We start from the raw sequence: 21900 nt of genomic DNA, 5'->3' as shown, positions 1-21900 counted from the left end.
ATGGACTGAAAAGGGTCTGTTTACACAATCCATATAATTATTTTTCTTTAAAAAAGGGGTGGGGGGGAAGAAGAGGGATGACTGAAGTTCTCACAACTTTATACCAGAACTAGTAAGAGGTTTTTCAAAAATCTGCTCAGGTTAGGGATTGCCAAATGTGTCTAGCATGCAAGAAAGAGGCTGAAACGATGCACTTCTTATTTGTCTAGAAAACCAAAAATCAATAAGACTACACTATGGAATCATTGCCTGAGAAAATCTGAGTTTAAAACTCAAAGTCATTTCCAAAATGTCACTAACACCAGGCTGCATCATAAACTGGTAAACTTTATTTAAAAGCACTTGTATAGATTTACTGATAGTTTGGAAGCAAACTTATTATGTCTTTTCCAGACAGAGAAGCTGTGCAACCAATTTCAGTGAATTTTTATGGCAGAGTTATACACCCATTAAAAAATTGATTCAGGAAACAATGACTTCAACGACAGCCATGTATGTGTTGTCACCAACACAGAATTTGTTGTGCTGGTGTAATTGCAGTCTCCTTAAAGGGGAAGCCCCTTGCATTGCACATATCCATTGCCACTTAGCACAATTTGCTCTGCAGCTATCAATGTGTGTTATTCATTTGTCATTCTACCACACCAATCATTGTGATACTCAAGTGCCTGCCCATCTGAGATTATAAATCCACTGGGGCAGGTGCCAGGTACTGCAGCATGCCAAGTACACTGATCGCCCCCACCAAATAAATCATTGTCATCTTCTCAGAATTAAGATAAACGTTGCAGCCTGTTGCAGCCACAAGAAACCAAGGTTCAGTCTGAAAGTACTGAGTTATACATGAATATAGCAATTGCCTATCAGTCTAAGGCTGTGCCTCAATATTGGTAGGTTACAGCTGGTGTCTACAAGCTCATCGCCTTGTGGTAAGAGTTTTAGGGACATGGCATTTGCAAATTGATAAGAATTCATCAGGTTTGTGTTCTCTGAATCTCTCCAGTTTAAATTAATGAATTAAGACCATCCTCAGACATAAGAAAAATGTCTAGTGTAGACAAGGCCCTTAAGATCCTTCACCTTACCGTCAACCAAGCAGCAACAATAGTAGTACTAATGCAGACACGGTGCCGCTGGCACTGGCCTGGGTTTCAACCATCAGCTCAACTAGCTCTGCTCCAGGCATGGTTCAGTCAACACAAAAGTTAAAACACCAGCAGCTGGTCTGCAGATGCACCAGCAGGCAATTAAGAAACAAGGCTGGTGGTTGTCAAGAGAGCTTTAGGGAGTTAAGTGCCCAACTCCCACTGAAACTGGTGCAATAAGAACTGGTCACCTATCTCCCTGAAGTTCATTTGAAAATCCACAGCGAAGAAGTCGAGTGCAGAGAAGGCTGACTTGCAAATCCACTGCTACCTTATCTGGATGGAAGATGGGATTCAGGGATAGACTTACACCAGACTTTTTGTCCAAGTCTTTGTAGAAGGGGTTAAAAGCCAGCCAGCACTGTATTAAATGCCTTAGTCATTGTTCAAATCCAGGGCACAGAAGCGGATGAGCTCATACTAAAAAGAAGGGGCCAGGAAAGGTGACAGACTCCCGCAAGCAGGAAGTCTGAATTTATTTGTCTCAGGAAGCACTATGCACGTGCATGGAGTGCTATAAATAAGAACTCAAATGAAGCCAACCTGCCATTTGATCAAAGAAACCTAAAAATTCAAAACTATTCATGAAAAGCCCAGCAAGACTGACAGCTTCATGTGGGAATGGACTTCTGGAATCCTTGAGAGTAGAGGGAATATTAAAGCAGCATGCTCACTGTTTAAGAAGTGCCTTCTCTCTAAAGATATCAGGAAAAAGTGGGGTCAAGCCAACAATTTTCTAAGATCACAAGCTCTCTGGCCAGGGATTGTCTTTTTGTTCTGTGTTGTACAGAGCTTAGCAAAAAAGAGTTGGGCTCTTAGGCTCTATGATAATGCAGACAACAGCTGTGGCACTGTGCACATCAGCAGCAGGAAAATTTGGTGGAGGCCTTCAAGGAAAGGCACTATGACATGAAGATGTCTCAGGACCACCTGCCTTTAGGATTCTGAGTGGGGAAGTGCCCTGAGGTGGTAGATCTTCGTTCCACTCTGTTTAACCCACGCCCTGTCTCCAGGATCTGGATTTATTTCTATAAATACTGGCATTCTACCTAGATTTTTACACTGCCCTCATCATAATAGTATCTGAACTAGATCGTGTAAAAAGTCCTGTAATTGCTTACAGTACTCTGAACAAGTTGAGAGTGTTAAGATAGGTGTTGTTCATATTTGAATACAGGAAGTTACAAGATTATGAGATTCAGCTGCAGTGTTTTACTCTCTACCTGACCACCACATCAAGATATATATTTAAGTCTTTCCACTTAGCTTACAGGGCTTATTAGAAGAATCAGCTGTTAAACAGTAAGTTTGTCTCAACCTACTGCCCCACTATAATAAGAGTTGTTGCTCAAGTGACAATTGGGTTTTCAGGAACTCCTAAAAATCCACTGTCACTGGCCCCAGGGGCAGGTATGTAAGAAATTGTCTGTAAGTCACCTTCAGGACAAATGAACATTTGAAGAACATTGTTATTCCTTAAATCATGTTATCTCCAAAGCATCGGCAATTCAAAGAGAGGTAAGAGTGTATTCAAGCTTGTATAAGGCTACTAAGCTGGTTTTGCAACAACAAAAGATAATGCTATTTAAACAACTCTCAGAATGCTTTTTTTCTTATTTAAACCCGGTTATCCATATTGACTATGACTCAAAAAAATGTAGCACTATGACTGGGTACGTGGTTTAACTTATACAGCTAACCCCACAACAGCTCACAAAAGCAACAGAGCATTTCACACAACTACACTGAACACACAGTGATCTTCAAACTTTGAAGTCAACTTTTGTGCTAAACAATGCAAACAATGCACATTTACTACCCAACAGTGGAACACAGTTTTGCTTCATATGATGCATCAAAGTTAAACAAAAAACAAACACTGTCAAAGAGTTACCACTGTTAGGAGAAAACTCTCCTAAATTTGTAATAACGTAGGCCCTGACTTCCAGTATTAGGAGCGTGAAAGTCCTGCATTTGCACACGTTTAACTTATGTATTTATAACTAAGACTTCGTTTTAGTCACAGGTACTTTTAGTAAAAGTCATGGACAGGGGAAGTAAACAAAAATTCACGGCCCACGACCAGTCCCTGACTTATTCTATATATCCCTGACTAAATCTTGGGGGGGGGGGGGGGGGGAGCCACACTGCCTGGGACCCCCACTTGTGCTGGGGGGGGCACGGGAGGCGGCGGGCAGCCCAGGACCCCTGCTGGTGCTAGGGTGGGGGGGGGGGCAGTTGGTGGGGCTGGCAGACTCCCTACCTGGCTCTGCACCTCCAGGGAAGTGGTGACATCACCCACCCGCAGCTCCTAGGCGGAGGCGTGGCCAGGCAGCTCTGCGCACTACCTCTACCCCAAACACCAGCTCTGCAGCTCCCATTGGCCAGGAACCGCAGCCAATGGGAGCTGCGGGGGCGGTGCCTGCAGGCAGAGGCAGCATGCAGAGCTGCCTGGCCATACCTCCACCTACGAGCTGAGGGATGTCATCGCTTCTAGGGAACTGCCCCAAGGTAAGAGCTGCCCAGAGCCCTCACCCCATCCCGCGCCCCAACCCCCAGCCCTGACCCCCCTCCGCCACCCAAACTCTTGCTGCTGCTGCTGGCGGGGGTGTTGCACGCAGTGGCCCGAGACTGTCCCAGCAGTGGCCGGTGCAGCTGGCCTTCAGGCAGCCCCTGGGCCAGCCACCAGCCGCTGCAGAAATCACAGAGGTCCCGGAAAGTCATGAAATCTGTGACTTCCGTGACCTCTGTGACAAACTCGCAGCCTTATTCATAACCAAACGTATCTGTGTGACTTTGATATTTGCACAGGCACATAGCCAAAACGGCACCTAACTGGCCAAATGTGTGTACAAATATCCGATTTCTACTTGAACAATGGGTATTTGCATGCATAAAACAGATGTGTGCTATTGCATACACCTACCTTTGAAAGTCTCACCCGCGGCAATATGTATTTTTTGGGACCATGAAAGCAATTTTGGTTCTAATACAAGTACCAGGAGGTCCTAGTGTCCTGCCATGAAATCATGGTCTTCCTGTATGTAATGACTTCTCCAGACTCCCCTAACTCAACTGATGACAACACCAACTCTCCTGCAACTCATCTTTGACAGGGACTCCCCATTTTATCACAGTCACCCTCTCAAGTGTCCTCATTTTGGTACACCAGCAGTTAGTCACTGTACATAAGAATATTAAATCATCCTGTGTATGAAATAGGCTTTGCCTGACAAGAAATCCATTTTACATAATTCTCCTAATCAGTGTTTAGAAGTCCCTTGAAATTCCACCACAGTTATGGAGATTATAGACTTTAAATAAGTTATCTGATTTCTTTACAAGAGAAGCAACACAAATTCCAGGCAGGACAACCCAAAAGAGGTCTTTCACTTGCCAGGGTGACATGGGAAAGAGCAGGTAATCCTTCTAGCCAGACTGGCTTTGTCCAGCCTTTTCATACCAATTCCTATAGCAAATCCCATGGCAGTGCTTTATGCTGTATTTGCAACTTTCTTTAAAAGTTAGTTCTCTTGGATCTTCCACAACTTTTAAATAGTCACATACTGCCAACACTGAAAACGATTTCCCCCCTCCATCTAGACAAATTGAAATATTTGCTCATGACTATTGTTTTCCCTCCTCTCATACACGTTTTTAATTTTATTTTTCTTAAATGCAATTGCTGGCAGACTTGGAATAAGCTGTGCCAGGTGCATGTATGAAGGCATTATAATCATGAATCAGAGACATCTTTTACAACAGGATTTAACAGAAACCACAGCATGGAGTAAGCTACTGTAACGTACACTATACTATTATACATTTTTTTATAATAATCAGCAAAAGCTATATATTAAGAACTCACAAAAACATCTAAAATTAATTTTCCTGGTCTTTTTTTTTTATATCTGTGTGATGTCCCAACAACTTATGTAACCTACATTTTCAAGCGTGACTAGTGATTTTAGGTGTCCAATGAGAAACACCACAAAGAGAGCTGATTTTCAGATAGCAGGCAGGCAGCACTATCCGAACACTAGGTCCCTTTAGATTGTCTCATGTTGGGCACATCAAAACTTGCATCACCCATATTAAGTAGCCACTCTGGAAAACGTATACCCCTTTGTTTAAGAGAAAAAACAATTGTTAATAGGCTTTATATCTTCCTAGCTCATCATGTAAACTGCTTCTGACCTTGTGCAATAATTGCTTTCTTTCCACCCACACACACCCCTTTTCGTTACCACTATCTACATTCAGGATGGCGCTACCTTGATCACTGAGCCATTTGTAACAAATGTCTTGTGAGACAGAAAGTGATAAGTCGGACAGTCCCCCATTTTTGTTTATGATTAATATCTAAAATAGCTGAAGAAACATTTTAATCAAATCAGATCATAAAGAATGGGGTTCCCCTCTGTTACACGAAGGTATTTAGAACTCTGAATTCTGAATGCTTCAAGAAAACTGCTGGGTTCTTCATATTTGCAACAAAGAAAGGAAAACATTTTGGCCTCAGATTTTAGTTGTTATAAGTAAATCTCCAGTTTATTAATGTGAAAAATAAAAATATAAGCAGCATCTATGGTACCCGTTGGGCCAGTAACATGACTTTTTCTTAACCACTGTGGTACTGACAATGTACATAAAAAAAGGAAGAAGTCTCAACTAATGTGGAATTAGGATTGCAAATCCCATCTGACTTTTCTACTTGTTAAGTTCATTTTTCTTGAGAAGTACAAGCCATGGCACTTTACTGATCCAAATTATAAAGAGAATAATTAATCCTTACCTCTAGCCTTTTAAGGAACAATGCACAGATAAAAAGCACTGATGCATTTTCAGTTATGATGCATAGTAACAAAAAGGACAAACGTAATTTCTTCCTTCATCGAACAGAAGAGGTGACACAGGGATAACATCATGGTATTTATGTTTTACTCTAAAGTTAGGGTACGTCTACACTGCAATCAGAGGTGTGACTGCAGCACGGGTTACCATTCCCATGCTACCTCAGCTAAAAATAGCAGTGAAGATACAGCAGCGCAGGTTTTAGGGTAGACTGTACAAGGCTGTCAGGGACCCCGGGTACACATTGCAGTGCTAGCCCAGTACCTATTGCAGTGCTAGCCCAGGCCGCGGTATTTTCACTGCCAGATTAGGTATGCCTACCTATGCTGCAGTCACACCTCAAATGGCAGTGTAGACATATCCTTAAAATAAGGAACACTATAAACTGCATTAAAGGTAACATGGGATTTGCAGAATTCACCATTCTAAGTCAAGAGGATAGTGAAAAATACCATGGTGATGTGAAAATTTGACTAGCGTCTATTGTTCTGCACAGTACTTAAACTACAGGCATAATATATAGTTTGTCCTAACAGTTGTTTCAAGCTCTGTGTAACCCATTAATTATACTGCATATCACTGGTTTTAAAATGCTTAGTGAAGGAAAACCTGCACATAGAATCATAGAATATCAGGGTTGGAAGGGACCTCAGGAGGTCATCTAGTCCAACACCCTGCTCAAAGCAGGACCAATCCCCAATTAAATCATCCCAGCCAGGGCTTTGTCAAGCCTGACCTTAAAAACTTCCAGGGAAGGAGATTCTACCACCTCCCTAGGTAACGCATTCCAGTGTTTCACCACCCTCCTAGTGAAAAAGTTTTTCCTAATATCCAACCTAAATCTCCCCCACTGCAACTTGAGACCATTACTCCTTGTCCTGTCCTCTTCTACCATTGAGAATAGTCTAGAACCATCATCTCTGGAACTACCTCTCAGGTAGTTGAAAGCAGCTATCAAATCCCCCCTCATTCTTCTCTTCTGCAGACTAAACAATCCCAGTTCCCTCAGCCTCTCCTCATAAGTCATGTGTTCCAGACCCTTAATCATTTTTGTTGCCCTTTGCTGGAGTCTCTCCAATTTATCCACATCCTTCTTGTAGTGTGGGGCCCAAAACTGGACAAAGTACTCCAGACGAGGCCTCACCAATGTCGAATAGAGGGGAACGATCACGTCCCTCGATCTGCTCGCTATGCCCCTACTTATATATCCCAAAATGCCATTGGCCTTCTTGGCAACAAGGGCACACTGCTGACTCATATCCAGCTTCTCGTCCACTGTAACCCCTAGGTCCTTTTCCGCAGAACTGCTGCCTAGCCATTCGGTCCCTAGTCTGTAGCTGTGCATTGGGTTCTTCTGTCCTAAGTGCAGCTATTTACTAATTACTATTTACTAATTAACAAATGACTGTAATACTGACAATTACCGATGCTGACAAAGAATTTTCTCCTTGTTATGAGTGTAAAGTTCAATTTCTCATCAAGTCCAGCATTGGTGCAACATTTTATTGACATTCTGTTTAATATTTGTCCCAGATATCAATTTATGAATGAACACATTTGTGTAATTTCAAAAATTAAGGGCATGAGAAAAAGAGTGTGTGACATATTATCCCTTGCTAGACAGTAGTTTTGAGGAAGTGTAAAGAGATACAGTATCATTTATTCGATATGTGAGACCACCAAAGAAAGAAATCGCACCCCACTTCGGGGGATGAACTCTAATAATACTTGGCACTTACATAATGCTTTACATTGTCAAAGCATTAGACAAAACATTACATGCTCAATCCTCATAACACTCCTGCCATGTTGATAAGGAGTATTATCTTAATTTAACAGCGGGAGTAACATTCACAGAGAGGTTAAGTGATTTGACTATGGCCAGAGGGAGGCAGTGTCAGAGCCACGATGAGAACTCAGAAATACATAGATCATGAGGGCATGATCACACTATGCTGCATCTTTAAATAAAAGAAATCTCTTACCTATCCAGAGCAGGTATTAAAGTCATATCAACGTAATCAAAGATAGCACATTGCATTAAAACTGCCAAAATTGAGATTAGCTCCGTCATCTTTGTTCTGCAGGTGCACATATCACACTGTCCCTCCGTTCACACTACCAGTTCTCCTCCCATTAGCTACCAGGATATTGAAATTTACAGCTCCATACTAGTTTCAGTGGCCTGTTGTGTCATAATATTGTAGCTGACTGCTAGAGTCCTTACAAGCCTAGCCCTATCCCGAAAAAGCGTAAGCAAAAAAGAAACAAAAAATCTTGCAACTGAGAATAACTCATACCCTGAGTTTTTCATCCGTAGCCCTCAAACCACTCGATAAAAGGAACTCAATATCATTACGCCCCATTTTACAGATGGAGAAACTGAGTCACAGAGAAATAAAAGGAGTTGCTCAAGGTGACAACTGGCCAGCAGCAGTGCCAGGAACAGAAAGGGTCTCCCGAGTCCCAGTCTAATCCTCCAATCACAAGACATTTGCTAATTACCCCCAATTCAATCACTTGCTTTTACTTCTTCCCATCCATCATCTATAGGTCATATATGTAAACCATAAGCTCCTCTGGACAGGACTTTGTAAAGCTGAGTGCTCACTTTTGACGCTACAGGTGAAAACCTGGCCTCACTGAAGTCAGTGGGAGTTTTCCCATTGACTTCAATGGAAACAGGATCTCACTCTATATCAGTATCATCAAGCGTACACCTGTGAACCAAAACCAATTCAGGAGTCGAGGTTTGGTTCTGGAGAGATCTGAGATTTTACCCAGGGGATAGCTTTTTTAAATAAACATTTTGAGGTGAGGCAAGGACAAAATGGACACATACATATATCTGTATTTATAAGGGGGTCTGAAGTGGAGGACTTGGCAGTCTGCAGTGTCCCTCTGACACACACGAGTACTTGCCACACCAACTCAGACACTGTAGTCTACTCTGATAGATTCAGAAATGGTCTGGGAACCAGGAGCCCCTGAATTCTAATCCTGACCCTGTCACCTATGTATAGAATGTCTTCAGGAAAGTGAAACTGTCTGAGCTCAGTTTCCCTATCAGTAAAATGGTGTCAACAGTATTCAGTCACCTACCTCCAAAGGATGTTGTGAGGGTTAGCCAATGTTTGCAAAGCACTCCAGAGATGTGGAATGCTATAGAAGCAGTAATTATCCTGCCTCTGGCAATGGCATACCTTATGTACCACAAGAAGGTGCACTTTCCACCTTATCAGTTATGCAATATTGTGCATTGAAGGAAGATGCCTTCCTGACTCCTACAATCACCAGTTTTTGCCCTGAAGTACAAGGTTTAATCAACCACTTGATATACTGAAAAGGGAAGCATCTTATAAAGGTATATATACCACAGCACTATGAGGTTGCACACAACTTGATCATCATATTACTTGGATATCCGTAAGGAAGACTTTACAAATAACACAGATTGCAGTAACTTTCCTGATAGAATTCATTGTATTAAGAATAATCGTTTGCTTTTTAGTGCTTTTCTTTAGAGAACCATAAAGCGCTTTACAAAGGTACGTAAACCATCTCCATTTTACAGATGGGGAACCTGAGCCAGAAAGAGGTTAAAATCTAGATTTTCAAAAGTAGCCTCTAATTTGGGGCACCCAGCTCAGAATTTTAGAAATGCCGAGCACCCCACAATGCCAGCTGACATCAAAGAGAGCTGCAGGTGCTCAGCAATTCTGGAAAAATCTCAGTAGTCCACACCCAAAAATTGAGGTTACTTACAAAAATCAGGACCTTCATTACCAGTTCAAGGTAACAGAGCAAGTCAGGACTGGAAATGGTCTCCTGATTCCTTATCTTCTGCTCTAACTACTAGTTAACACTACCTTCACTAAAATCAAGACTAAGACCCTGACCCTACAAAGTCTCATGCATATGTTTAACTTTATGGTAAATCAGTGAGTGCATAAAGTTAATCACAGATTTAGCCTATGGTCTTGATACAGCAAAATTTATTCTTGTTTAATCTTGAAGTAAAATTTCAAGAGAACACCTTCAAATTCAAGATAACGAAAATTAGAAGAAAATTTAAATTGTACACACTGATGGGTAAAGCATCAGTATAATCAACAGCTCAATTAAGACATCTACTCAAAGCGCTGGGGTAAATTAAGAAGGAGAGTGAGAATAATGTGGAAAAATTATAATGGCACCATGTAATTTCACTTAGAATACCACATTCACTTTTGCTCATCTGATCTCAAAAAGGACATGACTGTAATAAAAAAGATCCAGAGAAAGGCAACAAGAATTTTAGAGTCAGAGAGTTCTATACAAAGAGAGATTTAAAAGATTTAAGATTATTTTGTCTGGAAAAGAGAAGAGGAATTATGGCAGAGGTCTACATATAGAAAGGGAATGGTATAATGATCTCCAGTCTGATAAGATGAGAAAAAAGGGGAAACAAATAAAAATTCTTGCATCTATTTTTAAAGACCTAGGATCAAACTCATCACTGGTGTAACTCCACTGGCATAATCTCGGTCCAAATTGTATAATCAACCTGGGACTTTCACTACCACAGTTACTACTGAGACAAACTTCACACACTAAAGAGGAGCCTGGTACAAAACCTTGAATCAAAACATCTTCAAATTTTAGGAAGATTTTGGCTCCACGGTTCAGCTTCACTTCAATTAAACGCTTACACAGCTACAAATGCTAGTGACCTCTGTGCTTCAGGTACATGCAACCAGCTGTGCAGAACGTGTAGTTCTTTTCCATCATCCTTTTCCATCATCCTTTGAACCAACGGCTATCTAGGCCACCGTCAGACGCAAGAGATTAGTCTAGATGGGCCAATAGTTCTGTCCTAAAACGGCAACTCCAACGTTATGTTTTAATTTCCAATGCAATGGGGGCAATCCCCATGTCGTAAAAATTCTAGCAATTCTGCCACTTGCTTCATATAGTTGTATATCTGCCATGTATTTTGGATTGTGTGTGAATGAGAAAACAAACATAGTTTATCATTAATTATTAACTTTTTTGTAAAGAGAAGGGAAAGAAATATATTTCCACCAAAACAGTTAAACAAAGGAGTGAATGGAAGTATTCATGTTAACCAATCTTTTTACATATTAATACTAAACTTCCGAAGAATCAGTTTTAAAAGCATCTTTTTGCAGGCCTACGAGTCTAAGGTATGAAACAGCATTATTTTGCTATTCTCTTTCGTATAATTTAAATGTAATGTGCCTAGATATTCCTGGATGTGTTGTCATACAATTTTTCTCCCAGTGCCCCGTTAAAGTTTAAGATTTCCACATTGTTTTAGATATCTGTAATCTGAGCACACACATACAAACATCACGGAAAAAGCTACAGAAAGTAACTATATAGACACATCTTTAATAAATCCATTTTCAGTGGTAATGTTCATTTTTGATAACCTCTTTTAAATCATAAAATTTCTATGTCACCAAATCAGGTCTCCTTAAAAGGAATTTCAACAGAAGACACACTTCATCATACAGGAACTTTTGTTTCTAATTAGTTACTATGTGAACTGATCAACTGAAAAAAAAGAAAGGAATCTAATATGTAATATTGATCACAGAAATATTCCCTACACCATTATAAAATGAGAGCCGCTATTATTAAAGAAATATGTATCGATTATTTCATTGGCAGAATGGAAATGTACTCACCCCACCTTCTAAAAACATTAGGTGATGAAAAAAATAGGTGAAAGGAAACAAAACAAACAAAGAAAATCATCCTGTTCTGAAAATAAAGCCCCAAAAGGAAAAACAGAGAAACAATTCAAAGTTCATATCAGCAACTGGCAAAGTCAAAAGGGGCCAAGTACCCTGGAGTAAAGCCATGTGTGACACAAAACGTCAAAGCTAATTGCCTCAGGGTCAGCAGTCTCCTCAAGGAGAATTTTTTCTACATGGAATACCCTACAGTGTTGCAATATTTACACATTCTCTAGTTATTTTATATTTATATGACATATACAAACATACCTACAGAATCTAAAGGATATTTCTTTAAAAATGCATTTACTTAGCACAAAGTTAAACCCATTTTGCAGCAGGTTTGAAATGCCAATGCCTCCTCCATCTAATAGCACGTTTGCCCTGAGAGTTGGATGTCCCTGCAGCATTACAGCCTTATTTTATAAAACATTTCAAAGGATCCCTTAAGACTACACACCTTTAAAACCTGAAAGGATCACTAAATATAAATATATTTGTATAGTCTGTTCTATAATGATTATATAATATTCCAGGGTGCCAGCCTCAGATGCACCCAATGTGATTGCAATGTTTCAGCGTATCCTCCCCTAGTGCAGAAAGTGTTCCTGAGGGGGAAAACGCTGGGGTATGTCAAACCTGCTGCAAGATATACACATGTACATGCCGCCCAAAGCTTAACCCAACTCTGCCCCTTTTGCAGCAGGTCTGACATACCCCCGCCTCTTCCCCCATCAGCAACACTTTCTGCACTTGCAGCTGGACTGGACGCCCTCACGTATTGCAACACCACACAGGATGCATGTCAGAGTGCCACCCCGGCGTGTTACATAACCCTCACACAGCCCAGTCTACACACAGCATGCACGCAGGAACCCTGAAAGGGGGAAAGGCTCCAGGCAGGCGTGTGCTTTCCGCAGTCGGCTCGAAACGCCAGCGCCCGCACCTTGGCAGCGGGCGGCTGCAAGCCCAGCCCCAGCAGCCGGCCAGCGGCTGCCCCAGAAGGCGCAGCTCGGGACTCGCCTGCAGGCTCCCGGAGAACTTCAACTTCAGCAGCGGCTGCCAGAACTGCCCAGGCAACTTGACAGCGAGCGCGGCACACGCCCCGGCTCCCCGCTGCGCCCCCGCCCCATGCCGGCTCCCCCCGGGCACCCTCCCGGTACTCACCAGGAGTCCGAGCAGCAGCATTGTCCCTGCCGAGCGCGCGCGGTGCCCAGCCAGCGCCAGCGCCACCGCCCCCCGCGGCTGCTCCTGCTCCTGCTCCCGCGGCTGCTGCTGCCCGGGCCGGCGGCTGCCACGTCTGGCGACGCATGCGCAATCCGTGGGGAATCCCGCTGCCGGGGAGCGGAGGCGCGGGGAAGAGGGGCGAGAGGCATGCTGGGGGTTGTAGTTTTGCCCTGGCCCTGGCTGCGAGGCGCGTGGGAAGGCGAAAGGGGAGAGAGCAGCAGCACCGCCCCCCACCCCACGCCCCAGTGCAATTATTTGACCCTGGGTGCTCGGTCTTCAGAAAGCCCGTGCACAGTCAGAGGGGTGCTGTGCTGTGCTGTGCTGTCCCCCAGACCCACTGCAGCAGGGGTGCCCCTCCCAGGACGGGTCAGGTCCCCCACACCCCACCCAGCCACAAACACAGGCAGCTCATGTCGGAGATCAGGCTCCTTGCAAGTCCTGGGGTATCCCCAGGGGGCCTGAGCCCATCAGCTGAGGGGCTCTGCCCAGAGGTGGGACCGTGCAGTTGTACGGCCAAACCCCAAATGATCAAAAATCATGAATCCGACACCCCCGGCCCCGCCTGCCCTGCTGCAAGAGGTTAGCCCAGACCATAGATCATATTGTGGTTTCTGGTCTGGTTTGATTTTTGAACCCCCCCCCGCCCACGTGTGTGAGACAAAGAGGGAGACAGAATCAGTGCTGCCAAGGCCCCCAAATGGATGGAGTTCAGTGATTTAGGCCTCCATTGTAGGAGCTCTTGGGGGCTGGCTGCCTGATGGCACAGGGCTTCCAGCTTCTCCCCAACGTGCTGATTAATTAATTCCCTGTTGCCCCCCCCAGCTCCACACCTGCCCACCAAGTGATTCTGCCACAAATCAATTCTGCCCCCCCAGCCTCCCCTCCCCCATCCTGCAGCTCCACAGGTTCTTCGCAGCCCCCCTTCCCAAGCTAGGTGGTGAGAGGGGAGCAGGCAGCAGACTGACCCATTGCTCGTAGCAGGGGTTGGGGGAGCAGCTCAGCATGGGGGGGCTCTTTCTGCTCCCTCCTCCTCTCCTGTGACAACGGTGTTCATTCCTGACAGGGCAAGTGAAGGGTGGTGAGGGTGGCAGAGCTCTACCTGCTTCCTGTAGCAGCTCTGATGGGCAGTTCTTCCCCAGGAGATGGGGCAGTGAGGAAAGCAATTATCAGAGAGTTTTACCCCAAGCAGAGCGGAACCGCTGGAGCTGCTTGGACATCACCAGACTGGCTCTGGCCTTGGCCTACAGTTCTACAAAATCGTGAGGACTGGCAGCATTGGAATCGGCCAGATCATCTCCCCCCCCACTCCCCTAAGCTGGTGCACAGAGGGTTCCCCTTCCTGTTTGGCCACCGGTGATGACGTAGCCTGCTCCCACACCATGTGGTGCTTTGTCCCCCTCAGCAGTGCCACATACAAAGGATGATGAGTCTGCTACAGCCTTAGCCTGCAGGACAAGATCTCTTAGCAAAGACAGTAGATGCTCATGGTTTTAGATCTAGAGGTCTTGGGTTCAATCCCTGCAACTGCCTGCCCATCCTGGGGTGTTGCATTACAGTGGAGTTATCCTACCCCACCTCTGCCCTGTGCAGTTGTCCCCCTGCCTTGGTAGGGAGATCAGGGAACAGGGTTAGACATGGGATAAGGGGGAGAATAGGGAGGTGCTGCCAATGTGTGCGACCTGTTCACAGTGGTGGAACTTCGGAGGGTTCTGGAGCTCATCTGGTGATGACACAAGAGGCTCCAGCCCCCTCAAAAAGTTCAGCCTTGCTGGAAGCTGGCAGAGTCTCTCCCTTCCGCTCACCGTTCTAGGGATCAAAGAACCCAGCAACCCGGTGCAGCTTCACTTTCTCTCCTCCTGTGAGAAACACAGACAGGATGGTGCTTCTGCTTCTCCCCAGCACCCAATCTGGAAGGGGCAGAGAGAGCCAAAAAGCCCCTCAAGCTGCACCCCCCAGCCTGGAGAGGGGACCCCGCTGCAGCCATCCTAGGCCTGGAACGAAGGAGATGAACATAAGAATGGCCGTACTGGGTCAAACCAATTGTCCATCTAGCCCAGTATCCTGTCTTCCGATAGTGGCCAATGCAAGATGTTTCAGAGGGAATTAACAGGAAAGGCAATCATTGAGTGATCCATCCATTCCCAGCTTCTGGCAATCAGAGGCTAGGGACACCCACAGCATGGGGTTGCATCCCTGATCATCTTGGCTAATAGCCGCCACTGATGGACTCATGGCATAGCCTGAACTTATCTAATTCTAACCTAGGAGGAGCAGAGGTGGTGCTGAACTGATTTGGAGGCTGTGGCAGTGGGGTCTGAACTGAAGGGGCTGGGCTGATGGGGGGCTGAACTGATGAGAGGAGTGGGGGACAGGATTAATTGCTGGTCAGAGAACAGGCAGACGCAGGGATGAGAGACCAAAATCACCTTACCCAATACCTTTGGGAGAGTGAGCTCTCTAATTGCTACACACATTGGAAATGGGTAGAAGGAGTTCAAAAGACAGCCAAAAAAAACACAAGATAATCTTTTTATAAAAATCTCGTCCTTTTGGGGCCAATGTAATTATTTCTGATCTCTTTCGGGGGCGGGGGGTCCAAGGCATGATTTTTGATCTTGAGGTTGGCATTACTGCCCACCAAAGACTGTGTGGAGCCTCCTCAGACTACACTGCCCAGGGAAAGGAGTTGAGACATGCACATCTCCAAATGTCTGCGCCTCTCCAGCCTTCTCTCAGGTAGGAGGGTACTGGGGAGCTGCAGAAATTTGGAGCTGTGCCACATCTCAATTCCTTCCCCTGGGCAGTGCAGTGTGAGGGGGATCCACTCAGCAATGCATATCCAGAACTCTTATGTGACCCCCTTCCCATCCTAACTGGCCCTCTTTAAGGAGGGACAGGCCCCAGTTTTCAGTAACTATGTTGATCCTTTTTCCATTTGGCACCTATACAAAAAGAAGGATGTTTTGTTATTAAGTCTCTACACCTATGACTTAGAAGCCTGTGACTTAGCAGATCTGGGTTCAGTTCCTGGCTCTACCCAGAGTCATGTGTGAGTTTAGGCAAAATATTTAACTTCTCTGTGCCTCAGGTCCCCATCTGTAAAAGGGGAATAATAATACTTTCTCTATCATAATAATAAAGGGCTACTCTTGTCCAGTGTATTTCAATGGCGTTAAGTGGTGTATCTTTGTTTTTCAAATGTCCCCATTTACAGCTCTCAGATGTTATCTGGAACGTTGCCTCTTGTACCTCAACCCCCTCCCCACAATGTTTATCTTAATCCATGCAATCTGCCCCACTCCCACCACCACCATATTCTTGGTGGCTCTACCCTGGTCCTCAGCTCTCACCCTTACCCTATTCTCCACCGTGGGAAGTCTTTGCTAGCACTGCCTAGTTTTACAACAAAGAGCAGGGGAGAATAAGTAAAGGCAAGCGGAGATAGAAAAGGTGGGCTGAGGATTGAGGGGGTAGTGAGTTAGGAAATGGGACCCTCAATCCCAAAGAATAATGTCACTAGGTGCCCCCAAAATCCTACAGCCATCTCTGAATGTCCTCATGTGCTGGTGACAATCTAAAACTGCTAATAAATAAATGCTAGTATCAGTTTGTGAAACCCTCATTTTGATCTTTAAGGCTGAATGATCACTTCATCCACATTAGAAAAATCTCCTGGGCATTTTCCAGCTCAGGCATAAACAGAGAGCTAGCTCTCTATCTAGCAAACAAGGACAGGGAGCCCTGCTAGGAATCTTAATGTCCAAAGAGGTCACACAGGTTATAATTGACTCTCATTAGCCCTCCACAAACAGCGCAGTTCTTTACCTACAGCCAAGTGGGAAGGCGTGACATTTTTACTTCCCTTGGAAATATCAAAGGAAATCAAAGACATCACTCACAGTCTGATGCTTACAACCGACGTGAGAGGAAAACCCATCACCACTAATCGGAGACAAATTCTGGGAAGTAATTTGTAGATCCATACAGCTGACTGATCACTTCAAGTGGTGATCAAAGCCACTGAAATCAACTCTTCTCACTGTTAGGAAGCTAATAATGTAAAGTAGAAACCTATGTAGGGAAAGTTATTATTACTATAATTATTTATATTGCTGTAACATTCAGATACAGTCACATGTACACAGACATAGCTCAAAGACAGTCCTTGCCCTAACCACCCAGTCCCTGCTGGGTGACCTTAGGCAAGTCACTTCACTTTTCCATGCTCAGTTTCTCCATCTGTAAAAGGGGGGATAATGACACTTTCCTTTGTACAGTGCTTTAAGAGCATTATTAATTATTATTATGATATCTATTATTTTATTTTAATAATAATAAATTTACAATCTAGTGTTCTTCTTTTGCAAAGCTAGCAAATTCCACTTCTTGCAAAAGAGGTTAAGATATTAGCATAGTTAGGATTTACATTTATCTTATGGCTTTATCATAAAAGCTTGCAAAGGTGTAATAAGTTGATACATGCAAACTATATAAAGAGTTCATTTACTTCTTTTCTGTGGCGCCTCTATTACTAGAGGTTTGCAACCATGGTAGCCCTTTCTTTACGATCCTCTGATAATCTCTTTGTGGTTGAATAGTCCTTTTGATCCACCCAGGATATCACATAGTCCATCCAAGATCTTTTTCTGTCTTGTGTTCTTTTTCCATCTATGTTCCCTTCCAGTGCCCATAACTATGCATCACCCGTTGAACCTAATGTGCTCTGCAAATCGAATCTCTCTTTTCCTAAGATTTCTAACAAGTGTTTGCTGAGTTTCAATAATCTGCAATATTTTTCATTGGTTACACGGTCCATCCATGATATTTTCAGAATTCTTCTTTAACAGCATCATATGAAGAATTGTAGTTTCTTTATTATTTATTGTTTGAATGTTCATGTTTCACAGCCATAATTTAACACAGACAAAATATAAGTTTTTAAGAATTAGAATTTAGTTTTCAGATGTATGTCCCTTCCCATCAGATGTTTATTCTTCCAGAACATCTCTTTCACTTTTGCTATTCTAGGGCTGACTTCAGGATCTGAGCTTCCATCCTCTGTAACGCTTCCTAAGCAACAATAATTTGTTACTTGCTGTATGGCTGAGTCATTCACTGAAATCTTGCACCTTTACCCAGGCTCCCTGCCAACCACCATAGTTTTTGTCTCGTCCACATACAACTGTAGCCCATATTCTTTGCCTGTTCATCTAGAATCTCCACTAACTTCATCAGACCTTCTTCTGAATCAGCCAACAGCACTGTGCCACCTGCATAGTGAACATTATTCACCCATTTTTCATACATTTTAATACCTTTTCTCTGTTTCTTCAACTGATCAAACACTCACTATAAATGTTGAATACAGTTGGTGACATTATGCAACCTCGTATCACTCTTCTCTTGATTTTTACTAGCTTGTCATTTTCATCTCCCATTATAGTCATCCTCTGATTCCAGTATAATTGTTTTAATACTCAGAGTTCATATCCATCAGTCCCTACAGATCTTAATATATTGAGTAATCTGTAGTAGTAGATTCTGTCAAATGCTTTTTGAAAACCAATGAAATGCAAATATACTGATTTCCCCATTTCAATGGATCTTTCTAATATGAGCTTCAAGTTCATAACGGCATTTATCATGCCCTTTCCACATCTGAAGCTGTAAAGTTGTTCACTTATTTCCTTATCAGTCTTGAACAACTCACAAAAGTATCTTAAAGGCATGCAATTCTATGCTGGTTGTTCCGTAGTATTTACAGTCCATCACATTGTTCTTTCAGGGGATTTGAATACACAGTGAGGTTGTAAAATCTTCTGGTAATTCTGTCTCAAACATATTCTTCATTATCTCTGACAGGGCTTTCAAGTCTTCATCTCGTATGCTTCTTAACAATTCAGCCGGTATTCCATCACAACCTAGTGCTTTTCCATTCAAAAGTCTTCTTATTACGGCCATGATTTCCTCATCCATTATTGGTGGGTGCAATAGTCCCAATGGTCCTGCAAGAGAAATAGGATCTACCTGGCCCGTGATGGCCTGGGGGGGCTGTACCTGGGAGCAATCAGATGATCCAGGTGGTGATCCTTTAGCTAATTAGAATTGGAACCACTGAGTTAGGAGGCTGCTAGAATAGTAAAAGAATAGTAAAATAGTAAAAGTTGCCTTAGGGAAAGGGAGCTCTCTTCAGGTAAGGCTGGCAGATGCTTCCGGAAGGGGGAACAAGCCCTGAAGGAGGGGTAGGGTCAACAGTAAGATCCCCAAGAGACCTCTCAGAGCCCCTGGCTGAGGAAGACATTGGGAGACTCCTGTCAGTAAGTCCAGGAAGAAGGCTGGTGTCTGCCCCTAGAGAGGAGAGGCCTACAGTTTGAGCCTGGTTCCCTGGTTCCTGTGAGTCTGAAAGCCTGGGTGAGTTTGAGACAAGAGTGGCTGCTGGCATCTTACTGAAGACAAGAGGCAAGTAGATGACGACTTGAGTACCTGAAACTGAAGCTTTGGACTATCTCTTCATGTTAGCTTATTGGTTACTGATAAATAAAGTCTGTCTTCGGTAAGGGAATCTTGGAGGCAAAACCTGATATGGGAGTTACTTATATAGCTAGAAGGAGAAACTGAGGCACAGCACATGGGTTTGTGACACTGGAGTTACCTGACTGATCTCTACTTTAGATTTTTCAGGCTTATCATTACCATATAGTTCCTGGGTATAATCTCACCATCTCTCATTCTTGTTTTTAGGGTCTGTCAAATATTGTCCATTTTTGTTCTTAAGGGTCATATTGATCAACTTTCTTCTGTAATTAAAGTCTCGTATCTTGTGACACATCTTACTTTGTTCTCTTTATCCAACTGTTTAACTTTTTTGCATTTCTCATTCAGACTTTGTAAATCTGCATTTATGCTTTATCATTTTATTTAGTCTTTGGTATTCCTCTTTTTCTGTTGTTGATCTTTGTGCTTTTATTTTTCTTCTTTCATCCACACTTTCATCTGTTATCCATGGGTTTTTCTTAACTAATAACTTCTTCCACACGTGATTATCTGTAGTTCATTGACCCACCACTGAAATGCTGCCACCTTCCATAACAGAATGTGGAAGACATTTAGCAGTGCACAGCAATATTCCCAACTGTGTAAGGCAGAAAGCGAAGAAGAATATTGTTATGGGAGGAGCCAACAGGCAGCATAGTTATATACAGTCTTACAAATTCTTTTTCTTAGCATGTGAGCAAACTTTAAGTCTTTGAAGAAAAGCTGTAGTGGTCTTATGTGAGAAGTGTGGCAGATAGCAGTTTGCTCTCAATCTTATTTTTTATATTTGGAGAAGTTCTTGGGACAGGGCAGCTTCCTAGGGACCTGGACGTTGGTGTGTGGATTGAAACTTGTGGAATAGGAGATTGCATGCATTCTGTCAGTGACGGTCTCTGTTCCAAGACTGGTGTATGTGTGTAAATAAAGCAGCTGGGTCACTGACATTCCAGTATTCCCCTGTTGCATTATTAGAAATGGAACACTGGTGTCAGGAGAAAGGGAAGAAATGTATTATTTGGTTGAAATAGCAAAGGAAATTTGGCACCAACTCTTATGAGAAGTGCGTGGAATCTTTTATGTTATAAATGCTCAGGACCTGTTTTGCACATCATTCAAAAAGTTGTTTGATTCAGGCAGCCTATTGCACAGTACATTAGTTTAACAGACCCATTACACCTAAATCAAAGGTTACAAAGAAATTCTAATGATTTCTTTGTAACTGAGTCAACTGAATTGGCACCACTTTCCCTAACCATTGGTCCCTCTTGGATTCCTTTCGGCTGGTGATTGGTGCAGCCCACATCTGCCTTTTTGCCCACCGTCTTTCTGCTTATCTAGGTACAGTAACTCCTTGCTTAACGTTGTAGTTATGTTCCTAAAAAATGATACTTTAAGCGAAACGATGCTAAGTGAAGCCAATTTCCCCCTAAGAATTAATGTAATGGGGGGTAGGTTCCAGGGAAATTTTTTTTGCCAGACAAAAGACTAGATAGATACACACACACACATACACAATATATGTTTTAAACAAACAGTTTAATACTGTACACTGCAATGACGACTGTGAAGCTTGGTTGAGGTGGTGAAGTCAGAGGGTGGGATATTTCCCAGGGAATGCCTTAACTGCTAAATGATGAACTAGCACTGGCTGAGCCCTCAAGGGTTAACACATTGTTGTTAATGTAGCCTCACACTCTACAAGGCAGCACAAATGGAGGGAGGGGAGACTGCATGGCAGAGAGAGACAGACACACACACCGTATGTGCGTGAGAGAGAGAGACGTGCATTGCTCCTTTAAGTATGCTGCCCCCACTGTAAGTACACTGCCTTTTTAAGTAGATCATCAAGTGGAGACAGCAGCTGCTGCAAGAAAGCTCCCTCCATCCTGAGCCCAGTCGTGTCCCCGCCCTGCTCTGTGGAGATGGGGTAAAGGAGCGGGCGGCAAGAGCAGAGGGTGAGGGGGACACCCTGACATTAGCACCTACCCCCTCTGCGCACAGCAAGCAGGAGGCTCCCAGGAGCAGTTCCAAGGCAGAGGGCAGGAGCAGCACATGGCAGAGCAGGGAGGGACAGCTGAACTGCCCAGCAATTGATAGCCTGCTGGGTGGTTGCCACAGAGGAAACTTAGGGGAGCTGATGGGGGGCTGCCGCCGGTCCACCCTGGTTCCAAGCCCCCACCAGCTAGCTCCAATGGGCTGCTTTTTTTGCAAGCAGTGGACAAAGCAGGTGGCTGCCAAACAACGTTATAAGGGAGCATTGCGCAACATTAAACGAGCATGTTCTCTAATTGATCAGCAATGTAACAATGAAACAACGTTAACCGGGACGGCTTTAAGTGAGGAGTTACGGTATTTAGTTTAGTAGGTCCATAGCTCCCATTGCTGTGCTACGTGGT

The 21900-nt window shown here is 43.7% G+C and overlaps 1 protein-coding gene across 1 annotated transcript in view; it reads right to left on the bottom strand.

Moving 5' to 3' along the window:
• Positions 1-13060, bottom strand: part of PDIA5 (protein disulfide isomerase family A member 5) — a 118630-nt gene extending 105570 nt beyond the window's left edge. Inside the window, exon 1 of the mRNA XM_074967139.1 lies at positions 12911-13060. Coding sequence (XP_074823240.1) covers positions 12911-12931 — 21 coding nt within the window. The 5' untranslated portion in view covers positions 12932-13060. The remainder of the gene's footprint in view (positions 1-12910) is intronic.
• Positions 13061-21900: the final 8840 nt, after the last annotated feature.

This window comes from Natator depressus, chromosome 11 (genome assembly GCF_965152275.1).
Source record: "Natator depressus isolate rNatDep1 chromosome 11, rNatDep2.hap1, whole genome shotgun sequence".
Lineage (NCBI taxonomy): Eukaryota > Metazoa > Chordata > Testudines > Cheloniidae > Natator > Natator depressus.
This window is presented reverse-complemented; position numbering and strand designations above follow the sequence as displayed.